This window comes from Antennarius striatus, chromosome 6 (assembly GCF_040054535.1).
Source record: "Antennarius striatus isolate MH-2024 chromosome 6, ASM4005453v1, whole genome shotgun sequence".
Taxonomy (NCBI): Eukaryota; Metazoa; Chordata; class Actinopteri; order Lophiiformes; family Antennariidae; genus Antennarius; species Antennarius striatus.
In genome coordinates, this window is record NC_090781.1 from 905,522 (window position 1) to 930,605 (window position 25,084).

The window sequence follows — 25,084 nt, forward strand, 5'->3', positions numbered from 1 at the left end:
CATCAGCCAGAAAGAATCAAGTGAACAATATTGCGTCAGGCGTCTGCTCTGTCAGGAGCAGAAACACCTGTGATGGTCTCCAGGTAACACCATCTAGAGTCAGAACTGTTAACAATGTTCATGTTCAGAGCAGAGGGTCCAAACAGAACCACACAAAACAACCATTAGTGAGTGAAACTAGCTGCTAGCACCAACAGTCTGTCCACATATGGTTTCTGTTTGGAATGGGACAATCCATGTAGTACCCACAATGCACTGGGGGGCTGACAGAACGCTCTTTAGTAACTCCATACAGTTGTGTTCATGTAGTCACTAACAGAACCATCACTTCTCTAACATTTCTTTAACACCTGCTCTTTGGACAGGAGCCTTTTCCTTTAGCGTTAGCTCCTTTATTGTTAGCTCCTTTAGCGTTAGCTCCTCTCCCAGTCTCACCTGTAGTTAGCTTTCTTTCTCCAGTTAGCCTGCTAGCATTCATCTACGGCTTCACAAGGCCCGCCCAGCACCATCCATGATTGGCTGACACAAAGTCATTACGTCACCTCGTTGATTTTTGACTACGTTGCGTGCGCTTGGTTTATAATACCATAAAGCCAGATATTATTGTTTTATCATGGAATTTCCACAGGTTCCCGCTAGTCCATCCATCCATCCATTTTCTACTCCTTATCAGTAGTCTGGTTGTGGGATCAGCAGCTTCAACAAGGAGCCCCAAACTTCCCTTTCCCCGGCCACATCCACCAGCTCTGACTGGGGGGTCCCAAGGCGTTCCCAGACCAGTATTGAGATATAATCCCTCCACCTGGTCCTGGGTCTGCCCCGAGGTCTCCTCCCAGCTGGACGTGCCAGAAACACCTCCCTAGGGAGGCGTCCCGGAGGCATCCACACCAGATGTCCAAACCACCTCAACTGACTCCTTTCCACGTGAAGGAGCAGCGTCTCTACTCTGAGCCCCTCGTGAACAGCAGTGTTTCTACCTTATCTCTAAGGGAGACACCAGCTATCCGCCTGAGAAAGACCATTTCCACCACTTGTATCCACGATCTTGTTCTTTGGGTCATGACCCATCGCTCATGACCACAGGTGAGGGTAGGAACGAAGATTGAACGGTAGATGGAGAGCTTTGCCTCTCGGCTTAGCTCCCTCTTTGTGACAACAGTGCGGTAAAGCGACTGCAATACCGCTCCTGCTGCCCCAATTCTCCGTCCAATCTCACGCTCCATTGTTCCCTCACTCTGTGAAAAGGGGTCCTGTTCACGAGTGAGGAACGCTTTGGACATTGAACAAATCCGCAGTCGACCAAAAAATTCGGATTTTTTTGTCTTGGAAGTCGAACAAAATTTGGAAGTCGAACGCAAAACAAACGCAGTAACATCCTCCTCCTCCTCTCCAACGTTCACGTAGGCCAACTGCTCACCACCACAAAGGTAAAAACTCTTATCTTTATTGTTTTTATGCTTTGACTGTAATGTGCTTTTTATTTTAGTTTACTGTATTCAATAACTTTGCACTTAATCTGCGTTCCATTGCCAATGGTACGATTTACGGTACCGTAAACTTCTGTCCAAAACAAAACGGTAACCCGTACCGAAATCTGCGTGGTGAATGATCAGCGGAACGAAGTTTTTCTCTTCTTCATTGAACCGGAGCTACGCTCACCTGAACAAACGATTGAACACTGGCGCATTACGCATGTCGAACTCAAAAGAACAAAATAATTATATTTACATAAAACCACTTCCGGGTACAACAGGATGTCCCACAATAACAGCGTCACAGGATCGTACTTAACACTTTCTTTCTCGTGTTTGCTTCTTTCTTTACATTTCTTTGATATGTTTCAGTACTATACAATTTTGATATATAAAAAACATTGTGAAATAACATATAGTACGCGGATACAGTGGCAGAAAATGGATGGACATTATGTTGAAAAAAGGTAGTTTTCTGGCATCTTAGAACGGATTAAGACCATTTACATCATTTGTAATGGGAAAAATGTATTTGGAATTCGAACGAATCGGTATTCGAACAGCCTTCTGGAACGAATAAATATATATATATACATATATATATATATATGTATATACACACACACACACACACACACACACACATTCATTTTCTTCCACTGAATCCACTGTAGCGGGTCACGGGGAGCTGGAGCCCATCCCAGCTGGCATAGGGCATGAGGCGGGGGAAACTCCAGGCACGACGCCAATGCGCCGCAGAGCCACACACAAAGACAGACGACCACGTACACACACTCACTCCTGCGGGCAATTTGGGACCAGTCAATTAACCTGAAGTGCAATGGATGAAGTGGTTGAAAACATTTAAGTCAAAGTCAGCTTTATTGTCTGTCAGCTTTAGATAGATGGATGGATGGATGGATGGATGGATGGATGGATGGATGGATGGATGGATGGATGGATGGATGGATGGATGGATGGATGGATGGATGGATGGATGGATGGATGGATGGATGGATGGATGGATGGATGGATGGATGGATGGATGGATAGATAGATAGATAGATAGATAGATAGATAGATAGATAGATAGATAGATAGATAGATAGATAGATAGATAGATAGATAGATAGATAGATAGATAGATAGATAGATAGATAGATAGATAGATAGATAGATAGATAGATAGATACTTTATTAATCCCGGAGGAAATTGTATGTCTGAGTTTGTTGACAACTTATTGTAATTATTGTTTGTTGATTATGGGGGACTGGAATTTCACAAGCCTGTTGGCTTCTACCCGTCAGCTTTTTTTTTTCCCGGATGTTATTGTTGATGTTGTAAATGTGATGAATCAGTTAAGTCTGTTATATTAACATGTCCGGAAAAAAAATAACTAAAAGAGACAGTAAAGTTAATTTTAAGTGACATATACAGTATGTTACTCATCATTATGAAAAATAGAAGAAAAAATAAAATTTTCTGTGTAGCATCATCCCTTTGGTCAGAAAAGCTTAGAATCTGCGCCGCAGCAGCTTCAGCATCCAGTGGTCACATGGGGTCATAGGTCACTGGGACCAACATAGTTTAGCAGCCATAAGAACCACTGCAGCTCTAGACGTGATTAACTCCATAAATATCACGGTTACCTGTGAGGTGAACGGTTGTGTCAACAGAACATCAAGAAGACACAAAGACCAGGACCTGTCATTCCTTAGTAATTCCACACAGTCCAACAGTGACGGATGGCGGCTAGCTCAATGCTAACATAATATGGAAAATCCCATCGACGGGCTAGCGCGTTAACTTTTCCATCCACACAGTAAACCATCTAGTGACTCATCCCAGGTGTCTTCACCTGAACCACATCCTGACAGATATCAACCAGTTATAACGTCCCGTTTGGGTTTACTGTTTATGGAAAAGTTCATGACTATCGATGCTAACGCACTAGCCCGTCAGTGAGATTTTCCATATTATGTTAGCATTGAGCTAGCCATTCGTTACTGGTGACTGTGTGGAGTTAATAACAACTCTAGTTTATATTAATGTCTTGTATTAATGAATGTATCAGGGTCAGGGCCTGACATTCTGTTTGTGTTTTATTTAGTGTCACAGATCTTCAGTAAAATCACCTGTCAATCACTTTTGTTCACTTTTCACGAGTGCCATAATCACGTGATAATCTGGTCATTAAAACATTTATTCAATACCTCCAGTAGCTCCAGACATTAATTAATTATCCACTAAACCTTGGGAATTCAGAATAAATACTATGGGCTGTCTGAAAACCATATCTTTGTTCATGATGGATCCTGGGGTCCTGGGTCATGTTGACCCGGTTTCTCCTGCTCTTCATCTCCTTCCTATCTTCTCAGAAGGTGTTCTGAAGAACCACAGGTCCTGGTCTTTGTGTCTTCTTGATGTTCTGTTGACACAACCGTTCACCTCACAGGTAACCATGGTATTTTTGGAGTTAATCGCGTCGTGGATTGCATTGTTTCTTATGCTGGTCCCCAGTGACGTAGTGACCACTGAATGCTGAAGCTGCTGCGGCACAAAATTTAAGCTTTTCTGACCAAAGGGATGATGCTACACAGAACAATTTTTTTCTATTCTTCATAATGATGTAAAACATTTATGTCACTTAAAATTAACTTTGCTGCCCCTTAAATAAATAAATAAATAAATAAATAAATAAATAAATAAATAAAACAAAGACATCCACCTGTAGGGGGCAGCACCTGCCTTGGCTCTGCTGCGTCGACGTGCTAGAAGAAGCGGAGGAGTGACGTCACCGCGTTGGAGCATGCCTACTACGTCGGGACATAAACAAAGGCTGCAGCGCTGCTTTCATCTCCGCCCAGCCTGATGTTAATACCACCACGCAGCGGGGAGCGCCTCACCTCCGGGACGATGGAGAACGCGTTACTGATGCGGGTCAGCGTTTACACCGACCAGGGAGGCCGGAAGTACATGGAGGATGTGACCGAGGTCATAGTGGAGCCCGAGCCGGGAGAGGAGACGCCGACGTGCGGTGAGACAGAGGAGAGCAGCGGGGGCCACTCGACGGGATTGGACACGGTTCCAGACCGGTCCGAGGACCCAGTGGAGACCCGGGACGTTTCAGAACCCCTCGATGATCCCGAGCGACCGGAGAGTCAGAATGAGTCTCTGGAAACATTCCTGCGAGACGGTCGGAGCCCGCATCGAGGTCAGCCGAGCCCCGCCGGTCGCTCCCGCCGCTCCGTGGCGTTCTTCGCGGTGTTCGACGGACACGGGGGCCGCGAGGCTGCGCTCTTTGCGCGGGACTGTTTGTGGGAGTTCATGAAGAAGCAGCGGGGGTTCTGGTCGGACTGCGACCGGGAGGTCTGCTCCGCCATCCGCAAAGGATTCGTAGCCTGCCACCAAGCGATGTGGAAGAAGCTCCGTAAGTCCACCGAAGCCGGCGGTCTGACCGCTCAGCCCGCTGTCGGCAGCTGCCGGCGGGGAGCGGGTCGGCCCCGCCCCGCCGGCAGCTTCATGCTAACAGGCTGAACGTTTTTAGCTGTTCTAGGGAGGGGATGCTAGCACCGGCTCCGGGCCGCGGGACCGGCACCGCGCCCCGGCCTTTCCGGCGGCGTGCCCGTCATGACGCGGGCCTGCAGCGGTACCTGCCGGGGCTGTGTAGCCGGGGCTCCATCAGGTAGCTGACGTCTACCGGGAGTGAACGACCGAGCTCACCGACACAGCTAATGCTAAGCTAATAGCTAGTGACTACAGTGCTAATGTAATAGCGCTGCTAATGTAATAGCGCTGCTAATGTAATAGCGCTGCTAATGTGCTAGCACTGCTAATGTGCTAGCACTGCTAACCGTTAAAGGTTCCAGAGCTAAAGGCAGCTGCAGCTGCTGGGGGGCTGGTGGTGACCCTCAGGGGGGGACGTGTCAGCTGCATGTCTGACTTCACACCGGACGCTTTTTGTCTGTGACAGCCGTTACTGTGGTGGGTCACATGACGTCACGCCTGAACCCATGTGTCCGTTTAACTATTGATCTCCTATTATCAATAGTATTACTGTATTAATATAGCAGAGATGACCTCCTGACCTCTGCTGTCCACCCTTCAGACCAGTCATCACACTGGATCAGTAGTAGTGGAGTAGTTATAACAGGGCTGGTAGGAGTAGTAACAGAAGTAATAGTAATAGTGGTGATAGTAAATAGTAATAGTCATAACAGTAGTCGTAGAGTAGTTATAACAGTGGTGGTAGGAGTAGTAACAGTAGTAATAGTGGTGATCGGAGTAGTGATTACACTAGTAATAGTAATAGTATTAGTAGAGTAGTTTTAGTAGTAGTAATAGCAGTAATAGTAATAATGATGGTAATAGTTGCTGTATTAGTAGTACGGTACTGTAGTATTACTAGTAGTATTAATAGTATTAATAGTAATTATGATGCCAATAGTAGTAGAGTATTAGTAGTAGTAGTAATAATGATGGCAATAGTAGTAGTAGTAGTAGTAATGATGGTAATGGTAGTAGTAGTAGTAGTAGTAGTAGTAGTAATAATGATAGTAATAGTAGTAGTAGTAGGAATGATGGTAGTAGTAGTAGGAATGATGGTAGTAGTAGTAGGAATGATGGTAGTAGTAGTAGTAGTAGTAGAAATGATGTTAATAGTAGTAGTAGTAGGAATGGTGGTAATAGTAGTAGTAGTAGTAGTAGTAGTAGTAGGAATGGTAGTATTAGTAGTAGTAGTAGTAGGAATGATGTAATAGTAGTAGTAGTAGCAGTAGTAGTAGTAGGAATGACGGTAATAGTAGTAGTAGTAGGAATGGTGGTAATAGTAGTAGTAGTAGTAGTAGGAATGGTGGTAATAGTAGTAGTAGTAGGAATGATGGTAATAGTAGTAGTAGTAGGAATGATGGTAATAGTAGTAGTAGTAGGAATGATGGTAATAGTAGTAGTAGTAGGAATGGTGGTAATAGTAGTAGGAATGGTGGTAATAGTAGTAGTAGGAATGGTGGTAATAGTAGTAGTAGTAGTAGTAGGAATGGTGGTAATAGTAGTAGTAGTAGGAATGGTGGTAATAGTAGTAGTAGTAGTAGGAATGGTGGTAATAGTAGTAGTGGTAGTAGTAGTAGGAATGGTGGTAATAGTAGTAGTGGTAGTAGTAGTAGGAATGGTGGTAATAGTAGTAGTAGTAATAGTAGGAATAATGGTAATAGTAATAGTATTAGTAGTAATAGTAGGAATAATGGTAATAGTAGTAGTAGTGAAGCATTTTAACGGATAATAAAATCCATGTTCTCCTTGTTTTTCTGTTGTTTTGATTGTTACGATCCTCATCCTCTCTCATCTCCCCAGCTGATTGGCCGAAGACGCTCACAGGCCTGCCGAGCACGTCGGGCACCACGGCCAGCGTGGTGGTGATCCGAGGGGCCCGCATGTACGTGGCCCACGTGGGCGACTCCACCGTGGTTCTGGGGGTCCAGGACGACCCGACGGTCCCGTTCGTCAGAGCGGTGGAGGTGACCCAGGACCACAAGCCAGAACTCCCCAAGGAGAGGGAGCGCATCGAAGGCCTGGGGGGCAGGTCAGTGCTCCGTCCTGATGTCCAGGTGGAGACCCCTCCATCAGGAGATGATGAAATCACATCCTTTCTCATGACGCGACACACACACACACACACACACACACACACACACACACACACACACACACACACACACCGCCCCTATCTGTGATTGTGATCAAGAAGCAGATGTTACACAAATGTGTGTCAGACTGTTATCAATCAATCAATCAATCAATCAATCAATCAATCAATCAATCAAGTTTTATTTATAAAGCGTTTAATCACATCAACAGACATTTCAAATTGCTTTAACAGACAGAGAAACCCAACTGAACCCTCCAGAACATCAGAGACAGTGGTGGGAAAAACTCCCTCGTTGAGGAAGAAAATCCGGACAGGACCCAGACTCTTTTGGGGGCCATCCGCCTCGACCGGTTGGGTGGAAAAGAAATAAAGGAAGATCAGGACAGGGTCAGAGAGAGAGAGAGTCAGATAGACCAGATAGAGTCAGTGTCTCTATGGTTACAGTCAGACCAGATAGAGTCAGTGTCTCTATGGTTGTAGTCAGACCAGATGGAGTCAGTGTCTCTATGGTTACAGTCAGACCATGTGATGCAGGAGCTGAACTGGGGACCAGAAAGTCAGGCTGTGTTGACCGACTCCTGGGTTGTTGTCTTCACACATGTTCACCATCAGGGAGTTGGTGAATTCAAGGCACAATTCCAGCTGATTGGATGACTGTATGGAGGAAGGAGGAAGGAAGGAAGCAGGACCCCAGACGATGGATAGATGAGGGGTGATACTGGTGGGATGGGGGGGGGGCAGGTCCACAGCTGATGGGTGGATGAGGGGTGAACCTGATAAAACCTGTGAGGACATAGAACAGAGACTCTAGGGAAGAAGTCGAGTTGGTAAAGGTGTGAATGGAGACTAGGAGAGAGGTCAGAGAGGAGGAGAGAGGAGCTCAGTGAGTCTGGATGTAGAGTCTCTAACAGTGTTGGTCTATGAGACAAAGAACTTAACAGCCTAAGACGCCTTAATTGTAAAAATTTTGAAAAAGAACCGTTATCTGCCTGGAGGATCTGGTGTCCTCTGATTGGCTGCTGGCTCTGGGTGACTCAGCAACAGACAACATGCGACCTGTCAGAAATCACTAGTGTGTTTCCTGTGAGGCGTGGACACGAGTTAACCCCGTCAGTGCAGGTTTATCAGTGTGGTGATGTGTAAATCTGCAGCGAGGCAGATTGAAAGGTGAAGATGAGAACCTGATAGAAGCTCATCATTCTGTCCTCATCACGTCTCATCACGTCTCATCAAGTGAATGAACACAGCAGTAAAGAGTTCCAAAAGTTCAGATGATACCAGTACTGGCCCTGTGTTTGCTCACAGCCAATCAGACGCGTGTTTCCCCTCCAGTGTGACTTGTGATTTGCCCACGTCTACTTCTGGCTGCTTTGCTTGAACTGAGCTGCAGCTTCCTGTTCATCCTCCTCTGTCTGCTGACAGCGTGATCAAGAAGTCTGGAGTGAACCGGGTCGTCTGGAAGAGGCCCAGGCTGAGCCACAACGGCCCGGTCCGTCGGAGCACCGTCATAGACCAGATCCCCTTCCTGGCTGTGGCCAGAGCTCTAGGTATGGAAAGCAGCCGTCACAGAGACGACAGCCAATCAGCTGTCAGCAGGACTGAACTGAGTACTGAAGAGAATCACATGGTGTCATTCATTAAACCCCACCACAGAAAAACAGTCCAGAAAACACGAAACTCTATGAAGAGTTAACACTGCTGCTGCTGTTATTAACTAGCTGTTCATTAGTTATTACTATCACTATCACTATCACCTAGTGACAAATGTGACCTCATTCACTGGACAGAACAAAGTGGAAATAACACAAACTGCATGAACAAATAAATGTGTATTGTCCAGAACTGCATCAAAATGGAGATAAATAGGAATAAATGCTCGTTACAAAGATCCAGTTACATATTAAATCACTACTATATTGACTGTTTGAACAAATGAGAGCAGTGACTTCAGGTGTGTGTGGAGTATTCATCCTCCGTCTGTCTGCAGGGGATCTGTGGAGCTACGACTTCTACAGCGGGGAGTTTGTGGTTTCTCCTGAGCCCGACACCAGTGTGGTCACCCTGGACCCCAGGAAGCACCGCTACATCATCCTGGGCAGCGACGGGCTGTGGAACATGGTGCCGCCTCAGGAGGCCATCTCCATGTGTCAGAACAGCAACGAGACCATGGTGAGTGCAGGACGGGGTCAGAGTGTGTTACGCTACATGAATGGATTCAGATAATATCATGTGACTGTACAATAAATCAGAATAAAACATCATATTGGTCCGTAGCAACCCCTGTGACCTGTAATGAGGAAGATGCGAGGATGAGATGCATCTCATCCTCGCACTGTACTCTGTTAAAAAATAAAATTAAAACAGAAGCTTAAAATAGGTTCATATTAACCAAATATTATTCAAACAGAGTAGAGCAGAACTTTATTGATCCCTTAAGGAGGTTCCGTCAGGGAAATTCATTTCCCCGTCGCACACAGCACAGTGAGTACACAATAACACGGGAAAAAACACACAGAAAGCACCAACCCATCAAGAATATACACATAGAAAGGCATAAATAGGCATAGGAATAGGATATATGCAAAATATAATATATAAAAATATATAAAATACATTCATGTCTACAGAACAGAACTGGGGGTAGTTATCTACTGGTTAGACTGGAGACCAGTTCATCCAGCTCTCATCACGTCTCCTGGAACCAGCTAGCGACATAAGGCAAGGTGTACCTGTAGATCACTAGAGATTAAACAGAGTAACCCCCCCCCGTGTGTGTGACCCCCCCCCCCCCCCACAGGCGCCGTGTGGGTCATCGAGCGCCCGTGAGCTGGTCAGCCACGCCCTCCTGCGGTGGCGCCAGCGGATGCTGAGGGCCGACAACACCAGCGCCATTGTGATCGCCCTGAAGGAGCCTGGGACACCCCCCGACTCCCTAAACCACGAGGAGGTCCTGCTGGACCTAGCCAGGATGTCCCAGTGCCCCCCCACCTCCATCTCCCGCGCTGAGACCCCCCTCCTCCAGGTGACGAGACACACAGTATTGATAACATCTGATTGGATTAAAACATTAGTGGATGACCTGCCCCCCAGTCAGACGATGCTGGACGTATATTTGTGTGTGTGTGTGTGTGTGTGCGGGGGGGGGGGGGCACATGTTCCATTTGATAACTGTTAAAGCCTTACTGAACACATTAAACATGAGTCACCATGACGACCAGAGAGAAACGACTGATTGACGATAGTGATAGATTGATTGTGACCCCCGGTGTTCCTGCAGCGCCCCCCGGAGGACGACTCCCCCGCCGTGTGTGAGCTGCTTCCTGCTTTGGAGCGGAGAGACGGCCTATCAGGAAACAGCAGCCTGTTCCACCTGCACCAGTGCGACCCCCCCACACTGACCTCGCTGTGTCCAAACCGCGCTGGGCTGCTCCCCCAGCCCAGCTGGACCGACAGGAGACCCGGCAGGACAGCCAGCAACAAAAGAGCTGCTGCCTCACCGCTGCCCCCTGCAGGCCAGTCAGTGAAGAAGACCCGGCGCAGGACTGCAGAGCGCCCCCCGCTGGCCCAGCACAACGCAGAGAAGAAGCAGAAGGATGCCAGTAACGTCTCCCAGATGCTCCAGCAGCACAAGAACACTGTGTGTGTGTGCTGAAACACACACACACACACACACACACACACACACACACACACACACACACACACACACAACCTGCTGCCTCCCACTCTCCAACTGGTTTCCAGTAGCAGTACTGTTCCCCATGCTCCCCCCTCCAGAGATGTCTTCTCACTCAGCACCAGAGGTCACTCTCACAGGTTGGGGGGGGCTTTGTTTCAGACCCCCCCACCTGAAGTGAATTGTCGTTGAACTCATGATGCTGGTGTACATATTATGCATTTTATAGTCAAGTATTAAAAAGTTAGTCAAATTATTAATATAAGATAAATATGTATATTTTTATACTTTGTATTATTGTATGAAGATAAACACAGTGTCTGTGTGTGTGTGTGTGTGTGTGTGTGTGTGTGTGTGTGTGTGTGTGTGTGTGTGTGTGTGTGTGTGTGTGTTCATGCACTCTGATTCCTGCTCCACTTCCCCACTGGAACGCTGTGTTGAAACCGAAGGTGCTGCTACATCACGACCCATAAGCTACTCCATGTGTGTCATGATGAATACATATCTGTAACGTGTTGACTCCCTCTGTCTGACAGGACTCTGCTGGACGTGTTTCCATCCCATCTTTTCATGTTGAAGTGCACAATGATCTCCAGGCACAGCTCCAGTCTTATATTGTATATTTTTGTATTGTTTTTAACACAGCGCTGCAGCGGTTCCTGAGGCAGCGCTTCAGATCGGAATCTTTTCCCTTTCTGACATTTTAAAAGCAGAACTTTGTTTCAGAGAGGCCAACAGAGAAATCCTGTTTACACTGGTGTTACTGGTTTGAGGCCGTGCTGCTGGTGTCAGTGATGTCATGTCTTCTGGGGATAAGGAACACGCTCCAGCAGGTCGGTCCCCAAAGGTCACAGGTCTCCAGTCCATCTTCCTTTGTCCTCGTCCTTTTATTATTTAGATTTTAGCCTTTTCTTTTTTCGTGAGACTGATTAACCCCCCCTCGCCTCCCCATGCTGCAGCTGCAGTTTTTTATTACGGCTCTTTCATGAGGAAATATAGTCTGCATGGATTTCATATGAGAATATTTTTGCACTGTCATCAAGATGCTAATTTGTTTTTGAGGCTTCCTTTTCCCGTATGAAGAATGATGTGTTAGTGTCACATGACAGTAATGACCAGAAATGTCACCACAAAAAAGGCTCAATGTTTCCTGACTAACAGGAGAAGTCGGTTCAAAAGAGATTGTTCAGCGTTGACAATAATTATGTCCATGTTTGACTCCTCCAAATGCCATCTGGTGGAGACGCACATACACACACATGCACACACACACACACACAAACACACACACACAGTATTGACTGAGTGTGCCCCCGGTACAGATGACTTCAAACAGCATAAAATGCATGTGTAAAGTGTAAATGTGAAATACAGTTGTGGAAATGAACCTATTTAAATAAAAAAGTTCTCTGCAGTGACATGTTTTTATGTGTAGATAAAGGTCCAGGTGGTTTGGGCTGAAGGTGGACCTCAGAGAATCAAACTGCCTCCATTCTGTCCTGTTATCTGACACCCCCACGGAGAACCTTCTCAGGCTAACTCTGATCTGCAGCTTTTGTCAATGTTTGCCTTTTCTAAAATAGAAGTCATTGACAGTTTTGACAATCTCACATCCATCCCATTCATTCTTGAGTTTGTGTTTTGCTCCATTCTCACATTTTGTCTTCAGACATCTAGAGGAGTCCAGACACAATGGGTCAAGGCAACAAGGGGCCCCATGAATGGATGTCCCCAAACAAACAACCAATCAAACAGACAAACAGACACCTGTGAAATACTAATCTGAACTAAGATATTCTATGACAGCTGTTCAGTGTGGGATGAAGCCAGGGATTAAGACAGAATAAAGGAACAAGCTTTTACCCTTTGGGGAACTTCATTCATTTATCTTCTTAATCACTTCTTCCAGTTTCGTGGCTCATGGGGGTTGCTGGAGCCTCTCCAGCAGACTTATGGGTGACAGGCAGGGGACACTGAGCTTGATGTTGGTTCACTGGGGAAATTATTTTTTTATGTTTTTAAAAAAAAAATTTATTAGGATTAGGCAGCTGTTGTCCTGTGGGTGTGGATGGATATGGAGTATCAGGTTCTACTGAATGACTCTGGGACCAGACAGTCTTGTATTAATTATCTATTATGACAACTTGTTTTTATATTTTACAATAATTGTGTGCATAATTTGTAACATAATAATGTGAATACAATGTTAATGAAGGTTCATGTGTGCCCCTGCTATGAGCTGGCATCTCATCTGGGGTGTCCCCTGCCTGTCACCTCTAACCAGCTGCGAATCGGCTCCAGCAGTACCGTGACCTGCTAGGTGGATACGTAGCTGTAGACGAGATGATTGTGATCGTCTCGTCTACAAGACAGTGGATGGATGATCCGAGAGGTCAGTACTTATGGAGTTCACACATGGACTCTGTAAGGCTCTCTTCTTTCACACTGACTGATTTCATTAATTATGTTATTAATTATTCATGTTTTTACTTCCTGATTTTTATTATATTTCTCCAATACGTTCATTAATTGGTGCAGATAGGATAAACCAATAACAAAATATAAAACGGATGGCAGAAAGGAAAGCCTTCAGCGGATGTTTACCAACGTCACTTCCGGTACCTTTTCTATGAAGCTGTAAATATTAGTATAAGAGCGTCTTTACGGAACCTTCAGAATAAAACTGATTGACGCCTGTCCAAAGTATCAGTGTTGTTAAATCCCCACAAAAACCTTCTCATTAAAATGATGTTTAAGGCTCTAGAATGCTGCCACAACAGAATATGATAGTTTTTGTAATATTTGTATCGTATTAACATAATTAATTGAAATAAGGGTACCATTAATTATATCTGACGAATTGTTTCAAATAATACTTTTATTCTGAAAACGGAAACAGGAAGCCGTAAAGTAGCGGTTCATGGAGATAACTTCCGGTAACTTCCCAATTCTAATTTGTGAGGCGGGAAGAGCTGCTGGGCGAGACGAGCGTTTGTTGACTAGCTGTTTGTCTGAGCAGCTAAACCAGCTAACTGACCTGGAACCAGCTAACTAACCTGGAGCCAGCTAACTAACCTGGAGCCAGCTAACTAACCTGGAACCAGCTAACTGACCTGGAACCAGCTAACTAACCTGGAACCAGCTAACTAACCTGGAACCAGCTAACTAACCTGGAGCCAGCTAACTAACCTGGAGCCAGCTAACTAACCTGGAGCCAGCTAACTAACCTGGAACCAGCTAACTAACCTGGAACCAGCTAACTAACCTGGAACCAGCTAACTGACCTGGAACCAGCTAACTAACCTGGAGCCAGCTAACTAACCTGGAGCCAGCTAACTGACCTGCCGGATATCAACACAGCACTGAGCGGAAGTAACGCCTGGCGCGCGCTCGTCTCCGGTAGGTCGCGTGACGCCTCCGGTGGCCCACGAGCCTTCGGTTGGACCGGATGCTTCTCTGACGGCGGGCCGGACGACCATGGCCGCCCCCCCAGTGCAGTACACCATCGGGGGGGTGAGGATCCACTTCCCCTGTAAGGCGTACCCGTCCCAGCTGGCCATGATGAACTCGGTGAGTGACGTCATACCCACGTGACTAATTTAAGTACTGCGCGGGTTAGCATAGCATGTCCGCCTGTTCCCGTGAACTGTTTAGTTAGCATAAAGCTAATGGGCTACCAGCACAGTAATAAACACGTGTTCACAGTTACAAGACCGTCGCGTCTGGTCCGTCTCTGTGAGCCCAGACTCCAGGAATAGTTACTCATCTGTTCATTCGTAGCAGCCAGTGAATGCTGATGTCGTGTTTATTCCACCTTAGCCTGGAGCTTATTCCACATTGGGGGGATGAGGAGGGGGTCAAACCCCGACCTGTCGCCCCCCCACAGAGAGCCTTGGTGTTCTCACCGTGTCCACCTTATGTGTGGGTTCAGAACGCTGCAGGCGTGTGAGAGTGATCACAAACCGAAGTCGGTCTGCTGTCATTTTACTTGCTCTTCAACTTGTTTGTCTGACTCCAGATCATACGAGGGCTGAACTTCGGGCACCACTGCTTGCTGGAGAGTCCCACCGGAAGTGGAAAGAGCCTGGCTTTACTCTGCTCCGCTCTGGGCTGGCAGAAGGCTCAGTTGGGTCAGTCTGCTCTGCATGAGTCCATGATCAAACGAATGAAACACTAGACACAGTAGTACAGTAGATACCACGTTAAGCTCTCCTGTCAGACATCCATCCATCTTCTTTCACCGCTTTATCTGCCAGCTGGAGCCTATCCCAGCTGGCTAAGGGCGTAAGGCAGGGGAAACTCCGGGCGCGACGCCAGTTTACCACAACATAAAAACAACCAATAGACATACAGACTTTACATGTGTATGATTAATTATACATAAGCTATGTAAACAAAGATAAATTATGAAAAGAAATGCAAAAGTCACGGAAACACACAAGCTATGTCTTTATTCTACAACGAGAACGAGATCCGGTCTCACTGATGTCGTATCCATCCACCAACACGTAAAGAACGAGATCCGGTCTCACTGATGTCGTATCCATCCACCAACACGTAAAGAACGAGATCCGGTCTCACTGATGTCGTATCCATCCACCAACACGTAAAGAACGAGATCCGGTCTCACTGATGTCGTATCCATCCACCAACACGTAAAGAACGAGATCCGGTCTCACTGATGTCGTATCCATCCACCAACACGTAAAGAACGAGATCCGGTCTCACTGATGTCGTATCCATCCACCAACACGTAAAGAACGAGATCCAGTCTCACTGATGCTGTATCCATCCACCAACACGTAAAGAACGAGATCCAGTCTCACTGATGCTGTATCCATCCACCAACACGTAAAGAACGAGATCCGGTCTCACTGATGTTGTATTCAACTAGTACGGCTCACATCTCAAATAATTGTATGTTTAGCAGCTCGTATCTTGAGGTACAACTTGATTGATAGATTGCAGATTGATAGATTGTAGATTCGGCGTGTCACAGAGGAGAACTGGTGGTATTTGGAGCCAGGATTAATTGTGAGATAAGTATTCTTTTATCATTTCCATCTAAATAAATTACACAAATACCTTTATTCTCGTTAGAAGGGTTTGACTTGGAGGAGAAAAGGACTAAAGTAATTTCACTTATTCGCACTTCAAGATGCACGACTCCACCTCTTCACTGATTTTTAGTAGGTAGTCACGTGATACTATACGCGCACGCTATTGGCTGTTCTTTAATACAGAAGAGCTTTAAACAGTCTATCAGAGTGTTTTAAAGGTAATACAGACAGAAGGTGGTTTAATATCAGTATGGGGAGGGGTCAGAAACGTTTAAATTACCGTAAATGATAAAATAAATACTTGATACTTGAACTCCTCCACTTGGAGGAGTTCGCCGTCGTGGTGAAGAAGGAGCTGAGCCGAAAGGCAAAGCTCTCGATTTACCGGTTGATCTACTTTCCTGCCCTCACCTATGGTCACGAGCTGTGGGTCGTGACCCAAAGAACGAGATCCCGGATACAAGCGGCCGAAATGGGTTTCCTCCGCAGGGTGTCCGGGCTCTCCCTTAGAGATAGGGTGAGAGGTTTGGTCATCCGGGAGGGACTCAGAGTCGAGCCGCTGCTCCTCCGCATCGAGAGGAGCCAGATGAGGTGGATCGGGCATCTGGTCAGGATGCCTCCTGGACGCCTCCCTGGTGGGGTGTTCCGGGCACGATCTACCGGGAGGAGGCCCCGGGGACGACCCAGGACACGCTGGAGAGACTATGTCTCCCGGCTGGCCTGGGAACGCCTTGGGATTCTCCCAGAGGAGCTGGATGAAGTGGCTAGGGGGAGGGAAGTCTGGGCTTCCTCCTTAAGCTGCTGCCCCCGCGACCCGACCCCGGAATAGAGGAGGAAGATGGATGGATGGATGGATGGATAAAATAGTTTATCGCTCTATCGTGGAATTTGTTTTTTGCCGGTGGTCCTGGAACGCATTAACTACTAGGAACGAGGGGTCACTGTAGTTTAAGTTTGGGGTGGATGAGGATGGAGGGACGGCCTGATAACTGTTAATGACATCAAAGTGATTCTGGAGGTCAGGGTTCAAGGTGAGAGAGTAATTATAAGGCTGTTAGCTTGTGATCATTGGTGATATTCTCTTCAACAAAACAAAAAATGTAAATACACGTTAAAATTGGTAAACAGGTAGTTTGATGTACAGTAAATGGATGGCCTACCTGTGTAAAGTCTAAGTTTGGAAAACGGCTGATGTGTTGATGAGAGAAATGGGGAGGGGTCGGATGAATTCTGCCCTCACTGACAGGTGTCTCTGTTCACAGCCAAAGTCCAGGCAGGAGGTCCAGAGGAGAAGAACCCGGCTGAGAAGAAGAGCTGCAGCTCTAAGACGTCAGACGCCTCCACTTCCTGTCAGTGTCTGTGCCACAGCAGGACCAGTCCAGTACCAGCCCCCCCTGCTGTTGTGGATCTAACTGTGTCCCCCTGCAAAGAGGCAGGAAGGGCACCTCCTCCATCATCTGACCACAGAAAGTATCTTGTAGTTCTTCACTTTGCCCTTTGACCCTGTGTCTTCAGATAAGGGTCCTTCCCACAATCCCATCATGCTTATGTCTTGCTCTTGCTTCCTTTCCATCCCAGAGGAGACGCAGCCTGGGAAACCGTCGCTGGCCTCCCGTCTGTCTGACAGGCTCCAGGCCTCCTGCAGCGCTCACGGCGAGGGAGACGACGACTTCCAGCTGGACAGGAAGAGGATCCGCTCCGTGGAGCACAAGGTAACCAGGTGGACGCTTTCTGCACTCCGTCACACGTTTCTTCTGAAATGGAATGGAATGCATGGTGATGTCACGTCCTGTAGCCTGATGTCGTCTCTGTAGTGTTTTGGTGAGGGGGTTATATTGTTTGAGTTCTGCTGGGTCACAGTTCAGCTGAGATCCAAACAGATAAAACCAAAACAGAGGTGGTAGTAGCTGCTCACACCACTGTTATAAAGGTGTCCCTGAATCCTTCAGGTGAACTCACACCATGCTGCCTTCATGTGTTTTGTTTTTACTCTATTTCTCTCTGTAAAGTAACAATTCTTCATGGATTTGTTCCTCAGAGTCGTAAAAAGCAGCGCCTGGACCAGGGAGTGATGTTCTTAGATGATGATGATGATGAGGGTTATGAGGATGATGCTCCTCACAGATCGATTACCAAACCAAACACCCAACCAGCAGGATCGTCTCCATCGTGCTGTGTGAGTAAACCCCAGACAACCTGCTGAGTTAGACGTGACACAGCTGTAACCGGTGCACACCAACAAGAAATCTGATGCGGTGGAACTTGACTCACAATGATGGGCTGTTGGGAATTTTGAGTTAAAAATGGAAGAAAGGATAAAATTGACCAAAGATGAGAAGTGCAGTGAACAGCAGGCTGTAGGAAAGCAGTAGTGATGAGAGGTCGACCATCTTCTGGTGGAAATATTCATGCAGATACTCAACAGTTTAAAGTTATAAAGCTTCGGTGTCTGGAGGTTGTAGCTGAGAGGCTTCTGTAACTCCAACCAGAGGCTCTGAAGAGATTCTGGTCCCGTCCAGTTGTGTTTCTGGTCCAAACCAGAGGACAGACTGGATGACTGTTGTGTAGAAGAGAACCTGATGTGGGACGACTTTCCTGAGCTGTTACAGGAAGTACAGCCTCTACCGGGTTCATAGTGTTCTTAGTTCATCATTCATAATGATAATTACTTCTGCTTAGGCTCTCAGTAAAGCCCCCATGTGATCCAGCATGCACAGCGTCAAGGTTAAATAAATGAAACCAATGGCTCACCAGGTACTCCACTGTTCTTGAATGCAGCAGTTGTTGATGAGAACATTTTCACTTGTTCTCCAGTGGTATCAGAATGTCTGCAGTGAAAAACTCCCATGATGCAAAGTGCCATGACTGCAGCAATGTTCACCATCACCACTGGGTGGCAGCGTGTCCCACCAAATTAACTTCAGGAAAGTCAGTTCAGTTTTATTTGTGTGGCGCCAGTTCACAACAGAAAGGTTCTGCTTCCAGGTGGTTCTTCTAGAACCCGACCTGCCTGAAACATCCTCAGGAACATCTGCAGTCTGACTCACCCTCACTATTACCCCCCTGGATTCATTAAATGTTTGCTTTGTCATGACAAATGACTGCACTCTGTGTTCACCCGTTATTTCAAGCGTCACGTGTGTGGAGTTCTGGGGTCTGTTCTGGACCCAAACCCCGACAGGCTGCCTTCAAGGGCGACACGCTGAACCTCAACGCTGCGGCTGGACCCTCTAAAGTGCGTCTTCACCTGCCACAGGTGTGTGGCTGGTGGGAGGTGGAAAAACAGGAGGAAGGAAAGTGAAGTTAAAAAAGCGTTTCCATCTCTGGTTTCCCTGCGGCTACCTGAGCTGGGCTCCTTTGTTGGGCCGGCGCTGACTGACGGCCTGAATGGGCCCCTTTGAAGGGGGCTCCAGTTTTAATTAAGAGGGTTTGCCTCGCCTGCGCCGCTGATCTGTGAAAGCCACAGGGATAAATATTGAATGGGGTTCACCCACTGGTGACTGCGCCCGGGGGATAAACAGGTGCTGTGGAGGGCAGATACCTGCCAGGGCCTCTACCTGCGTGGTGTGGACGTACTGGGGAGACGTGAGTGTTGGGTGTCGCTGGTTACTGACGCCCCCCCTGACTGGAATGAGTTTCAGGCCCTTAAAAACTGGAATGAGCAGCAAATTGCCGTCCAGCAAGAGGCGCCGGTGATACCTAACTGATCCCCCCCCTGCAGCCCTTCATTGCCCCCCACCTGCCCCCCTGGAGTGTGAGATTTCCATCTCTCAGGTGTTGGCAGGGAGTCTGGCTACAGGAGCCCACCTGTGAATGTTGTGAGGTGTTCAGTAACACCAGAGACCTCTGTCCATCCCAGAACGCTTTAGCCACTGCTTACACTTACAGACTGGCAGAGGACCAGCAGCTGGGACCATTAGCACGCATGTAGAACCAGTAGCATGCATGTAGAACCAGTAGTCCGCATGTAGAACCAGTAGCATGCATGTAGAACCAGTAGTCCGCATGTAGAACCAGTAGCATGCATGTAGAACCAGTAGCATGCATGTAGAACCAGTAGCCCGCATGTAGAACCAGTAGCATGCATGTAGAACCAGTAGCCCGCATGTAGAACCAGTAGCACACATGAAACACGTGAAGCCAGCCCCACACGGGTTCACCTGTTCCGTGTTGCTGACTGAGGCTACTGCTGGCCCACACCAGTGGAACTCTTCTGCACTCAGAGACCCAGAATGTTCTTGTTGCGTCCCGTTTGCCCCCTTCCCCAGTTATCTGCATTCCTGTCCAGGGGGTGTCTGCTTTGGGCGGGGGGGCCTGAAACCTTGTTGTCCTGGCATCTGAGGAGGCAGGCACGTAAAAGGATCCTCTTGTGTCAGCTGTTTCCTGCTGTAGTGTTTGACAAGGGCCTCTATTCATCAGCGGGCCCCTCTACAGCGCCCCAACCCACCCCCCACCTGCCAATGAATAAGTAATTATTGGCCATCTCGGGGCAGGATATTTGGACGGCTCTATTTAATGTGGCAGCAGCAGGTAAGGTGATCGGGCTCGGAGCCCGGGCCGTGGAGCGTAACTGTTCCAGAGGAGAGAGGTAAAGTGAGCTGGTGTTGGGGCCCCCAGCACCAATGTTTGTTTTTCACATGGGCTCAGGGCTCGTTATCCCTCTCTGAGGCTCCTGTGGCCCCCACTCCATCACACATTGTAATATTTGATGGGCAAACATACCTGGAAAATCTGAGCCGACAGGTAAGCGGAGCTACTCGTCTGTCATCTGAAGGTCTACCTGCTGATCCCCGTGAGGAGGCGGTCTGCGTCACCACGCACACGGCTGTTCTTCACAGGAAGCACAAACATGTCTGCTTAGCGAGAGATGAGTGTGTTCTCAGTGTTGAAACCGAATCGATCCCTGAGGAGAAGGTTTCTACACACGTCTGAATACGACGTCACGCGGTGAGCGAGGCGTTTGACGCCCAGCAGGACGACAGCCGTGAAACAGGAAGTCTTCACTCTCTGTGGTCACGTGTTCACTCTCCTCTGTGGTGACGTGTTCACTCTGCTCTTTGGTGACGTGTTCACTCTCCTCTGTGGTGACGTGTTCACTCTCCTCTGTGGTGACGTGTTCACTCTCCTCTGTGGTGACGTGTTCACTCTCCTCTGTGGTGACGTGTTCACTCTCCTCTGGTGACGTGTTCACTCTCCTCTGGTGACGTGTTCACTCTCCTCTGGTGACGTGTTCACTCTCCTCTGTGGTGACGTGTTCACTCTCCTCTGTGGTGACGTGTTCACTCTCCTCTGTGGTGACGTGTTCACTCTCCTCTGTGGTGACGTGTTCACTCTCCTCTGTGGTGACGTGTTCACTCTCCTCTGGTGACGTGTTCACTCTCCTCTGGTGACGTGTTCACTCTCCTCTGTGGTGACGTGTTCACTCTCCTCTGTGGTGACGTGTTCACTCTCCTCTGTGGTGACGTGTTCACTCTCCTCTGGTGACGTGTTCACTCTCCTCTGGTGACGTGTTCACTCTCCTCTGTGGTGACGTGTTCACTCTCCTCTGTGGTGACGTGTTCACTCTCCTCTGTGGTGACGTGTTCACTCTCCTCTGGTGACGTGTTCACTCTCCTCTGGTGACGTGTTCACTCTCCTCTGTGGTGACGTGTTCACTCTCCTCTGTGGTGACGTGTTCACTCTCCTCTGGGGTGACGTGTTCACTCTCCTCTGGTGACGTGTTCACTCTCCTCTGTGGTGACGTGTTCACATCAGCGCTCACAGATACTCTGATAGCTCAGCTTTGTGAGATGAACATTGTGATTCTCTGGTACTATGGAATATTGTGCAGCCTCATTTAATGCGTTCCAGGAACCACACACAATTGAGGAATCTGCGATGATCTTATTATTTATGGTAATTTAAATGTTTATGACCCCCCCCCATACTGATATTAAACCACCTTCTATCTGTATTACCTTTAAAACACTCTGATAGACACTTTTGTGTCTCATTGACTTCACCTCATTGCGGATCTTTGGTAGGCAGTCACGTGACACCGTACACGCATTCTATTGGCTGACAGCATCCTGAAGTGTTCTACATTCCGTGAGTCTCGGACTTCCATGAGACACAAAAGTGTTTTAAACATTCTATCAGAGTGTTTTAGAGGTAATACAGATAGAAGGTGGTTTAATATTAATATGGGGGGGGGGTCAGGTTTAATATCAGTATGGGGGGGTCAGGTTTAATATCAGTATGGGGGTTTCACAAACATGTGAATCACTCTAAATAATGAAATAAATAGTTTGTCGTTCTATCATGGAATTCAATAATTGCGTGTGGTTCCTGGAACGCATCAACAGAGAGGAACGAGGACGCACTGTACTTAAACACAAACGTGTTCACTTTAATAACCCAAAGTGGAACACGCTGAGGTGACGTTACCTTGATGGTGTCATACCGCCCAGCAAAGCTACTCCTACCATTTATTATATAAGAATTATAACCCCAGATATGGATGTTTTCTCACAAAGTTGTGATAAAACTGCCGTTGTGTTTGTGTGGACAGCTTAAACGAACACACACCTTCCTCTGAGGAGTTGTGTGTTTCAGACGCTTGTGATCCGGTGATGGATGTGAGTGCTCCACTTAAAAGAGCTCAACACATAAGCAGGATCGGTTTCATACGTGTTGCCAGCTACACTTCACCTGTGAGGGGTGAAAGAAAGAATTTGCCACGTCACTGGATGTTCAATTATGTGGCAGCTAGATTTTCCCCGCCGCCGCGGTGGAGTCGGCTCAGGTGTCAGCCTCCAAAGGTCACCTGGTGCTGAGTGACAGGAGGCCGTATGTATGGATGCAGATTCTTTACGCCTCTCAGTCCATTCAGGGAAGAGCTGCAGGTGGCGTGTTTCACCGGCTGACACGTGATGTGTGTCCATGAAGGAGGAATAGATGTTTATCAGGAACCAACTGAAGAAAGTGTTCTTCATCAAGATCTCCCTCAAAACCCGAACCCATCCCCCGTCCCACTGCAGCATGAAACTCATCAAGGACTTTTACCCAATCACACGTAAAGCTTTGAAAGCGACCTCATTGGTGGAGATGATAGGAATTCAATGAACTGAAGGTTTTAAACATTAAAACACACTTTTGATGGTATTTAAATGAATCCAGTGTTTGATGAGTGCTATAAAGGGATTATAGACATCTTTATTTTATTCATCTGTATTTGGTGGCACGGTGGTGCAGTAGGTGGCGCTGTTGCCTCACAGAAAGAAGGTTCTGGGTTCCGTTCCTCTCTGTAGAGCTTGTATGTGCTCCCCGTGTCCCTGTGGGTTCTCTCGTTCTCCAGCTTCCTCCACCTCCATGAATGTGCAGCTGAGGTGAACTGATGACACCACATCTTCTGTGACCTCGTCTGTTTTATATAATCAGAAACCTGCAAGAAATGGAGTTGAAGTCTCATTTTATCATGTTAGGCCACGAACAGGAAGCCAGCGGTGAAATATTAATGGCTGCTTCTCTTCCTCCATCCAGCCACCGGAACCCTGCTCCCACTGCGCCTGTGCCTCAACCAAAGACGGCGTGAAGGACAAAGAGGACAGCAAGAAGATCCCTAAGATCTTCTTCGGCACCCGCACTCACAAGCAGATCGCTCAGATCGCCCACGAGCTGCAGCGCACCGTTTACTCCCAGGTGCCCATGACCATCCTGTCCAGCAGGGAGCACACCTGTGTCCACCCGGAGGTGGCGCCGCACGCCAACCGCAACGAACGCTGCAAGGAGCTGCTGGAGGCCAAGAATGTGAGGACAAACACGTGTGTGTGTGTGAGTGTGTGTGTGAGTGTGTGTGTGAGTGTGAGTGTGAGTGTGTGTGTGTGTGTGAGTGTGTGTGTGTGTGTGTGTGTGTGTGTGTGTGTGTGTGTGTGAGTGTGAGTGCGCGCAGTCTAATCATAAGTAAATGTTTGATAACATCACGTCTTACGAGGCGGTGTCCCATGAAGCCCCCCCCATGAAGCTAACAGCATCAGGCTGTAACAGATCTTTGCTTTCATTCATCCGGTAACAAAAGCCGGGCGCTAACCACCACCACCAGACAAAACTGCTTCTGTCGCGTCGCCTCAGAGCAGCAATTATGCTGCTACAATATCCACAGAAATGTCAAGAACCACTGAGGGACATGAGACACTGGTGACCCCCCACCCTCTGAAGCTGAGGCGCCTACTGTAAGAAGACAATCACGCTGTCGTGGGAGGTGTTTGCCTCCCATGACAGTTGTTCCACTTTGTCACATGGAATATTGCCCCAGTGGTAACCCCCCTTCAGAGTCTTCATCACCCTGGGGGCTTCTCTGGCCAGAATTAGGTTACCATGCTGTATTGAAACAGGGATATATATCCAGAAACACACACACACTGAGTGGATAGTGGTGCCATCGGTCTGGTGACCCCGCCCCCCCAGATATGGCCGTCGCCTTTTCACACATCAGATTGGGTTCAGCTTAGCGCACCGTCATGAAGGAGGATCATGTCACCCAGGTGTGATTCAGTCTGGAGGTCACTGGGTCCACTGGTGTACAGTATTAGTGACTGTCATGTCAACCTGTTCCTTTAATGGAGGGAGGGGGGGCATCTGAGGGACCGCTCTGACTGAATAATTGGCCCAGGTACATGAGATGAAGCTCCTCTACACGTCTACATTCACCGTGTGGGTGTCAGGACACGGAACCCACCACAATAGCTGAAAACCTGAGTCACCGTTTACCCAGAATGCAGCTGGCTCACTGCTGGGGGAGATTCTATCAGGGCTGTTAGCCGGATTAGTTTGACCAATCAGAAGGAAGACATCAGATCACACCAGAGGCTCCGTCACTTCACGGGAGGAAGTGAAGGAACCTCTACTTCCTCCTTCAGGAAGTAGCACAATATAAAAAGATGAACTACAGTCCTCTGCCCACTCAGCACAGGTCAGAGGTCATGCCTCTGTCCCTCTGAGTGCATCATTTAATAACGCTGTGTTCCAGGGCCGCTCATGCCACTATTACCACGGCGTCCAGAAGATGCGGGACCAGTACCTGCTCCAGCAGGTCCACGGGCTTCGTGAGGCCTGGGACATCGAGGACCTGGTGGTCCTGGGCAAACGGCTTCGGTCTTGTTCCTACTTCGCTGCCCGTGAACTCATGCAGGGAGCGTTCATCATCTTCTGCCCATACAACTACCTGCTGGACCCAATGATCCGGGAGAGTGT

At 47.8% G+C, this 25,084-nt stretch overlaps 2 protein-coding genes across 4 annotated transcripts in view; both read left to right on the forward strand.

Annotated features, from left to right (window-relative positions):
- The first annotated feature begins 4,224 nt into the window (after positions 1-4,224).
- On the forward strand, positions 4,225-12,222 carry LOC137596565 (protein phosphatase 1D-like). 2 transcript variants are annotated; one of them, XR_011035557.1, is made up of 7 exons: positions 4,225-4,903; positions 6,823-7,051; positions 8,540-8,664; positions 9,105-9,286; positions 9,915-10,139; positions 10,395-11,242; positions 11,330-12,222. XR_011035557.1 is itself a non-coding variant. In XM_068317215.1 (6 exons), the coding sequence occupies exons 1-6, from the start codon at positions 4,345-4,347 to the stop codon at positions 10,767-10,769; spliced, it is 1,695 nt and encodes a 564-aa protein (XP_068173316.1). In that variant the 5' UTR covers positions 4,225-4,344; the 3' UTR covers positions 10,770-12,221. The 2 variants fall into 2 exon arrangements, 1 of the variants encoding a protein (XP_068173316.1); XM_068317215.1 differs by having other exon boundaries at positions 10,395-12,221.
- A 1,542-nt stretch (positions 12,223-13,764) lies between these two features.
- brip1 (BRCA1 interacting helicase 1) overlaps positions 13,765-25,084 on the forward strand; it is a 39,131-nt gene continuing 27,811 nt past the window's right edge. For both annotated transcript variants that reach the window (XM_068317721.1, XM_068317722.1), the window contains exons 1-7: positions 13,765-14,363; positions 14,812-14,923; positions 17,116-17,319; positions 17,432-17,565; positions 17,892-18,029; positions 23,375-23,641; positions 24,861-25,082. In XM_068317721.1, the coding sequence (XP_068173822.1) occupies positions 14,271-14,363; positions 14,812-14,923; positions 17,116-17,319; positions 17,432-17,565; positions 17,892-18,029; positions 23,375-23,641; positions 24,861-25,082 (1,170 nt within the window). In that variant the 5' untranslated portion in view covers positions 13,765-14,270. The remainder of the gene's footprint in view (positions 14,364-14,811; positions 14,924-17,115; positions 17,320-17,431; positions 17,566-17,891; positions 18,030-23,374; positions 23,642-24,860; positions 25,083-25,084) is intronic.

Coding starts and splice junctions, on each gene's coding strand:
- LOC137596565 (XM_068317215.1), top strand. CDS start 4,345: ATGTTAATACCACCACGCAGCGGGGAGCGCCTCACCTCCGGGACGATG. Junction 4,904..6,822: donor AGCGATGTGGAAGAAGCTCC/GTAAGTCCACCG, acceptor TCATCTCCCCAG/CTGATTGGCCGAAGACGCTC. Junction 9,287..9,914: donor AGAACAGCAACGAGACCATG/GTGAGTGCAGGA, acceptor CCCCCCCCACAG/GCGCCGTGTGGGTCATCGAG.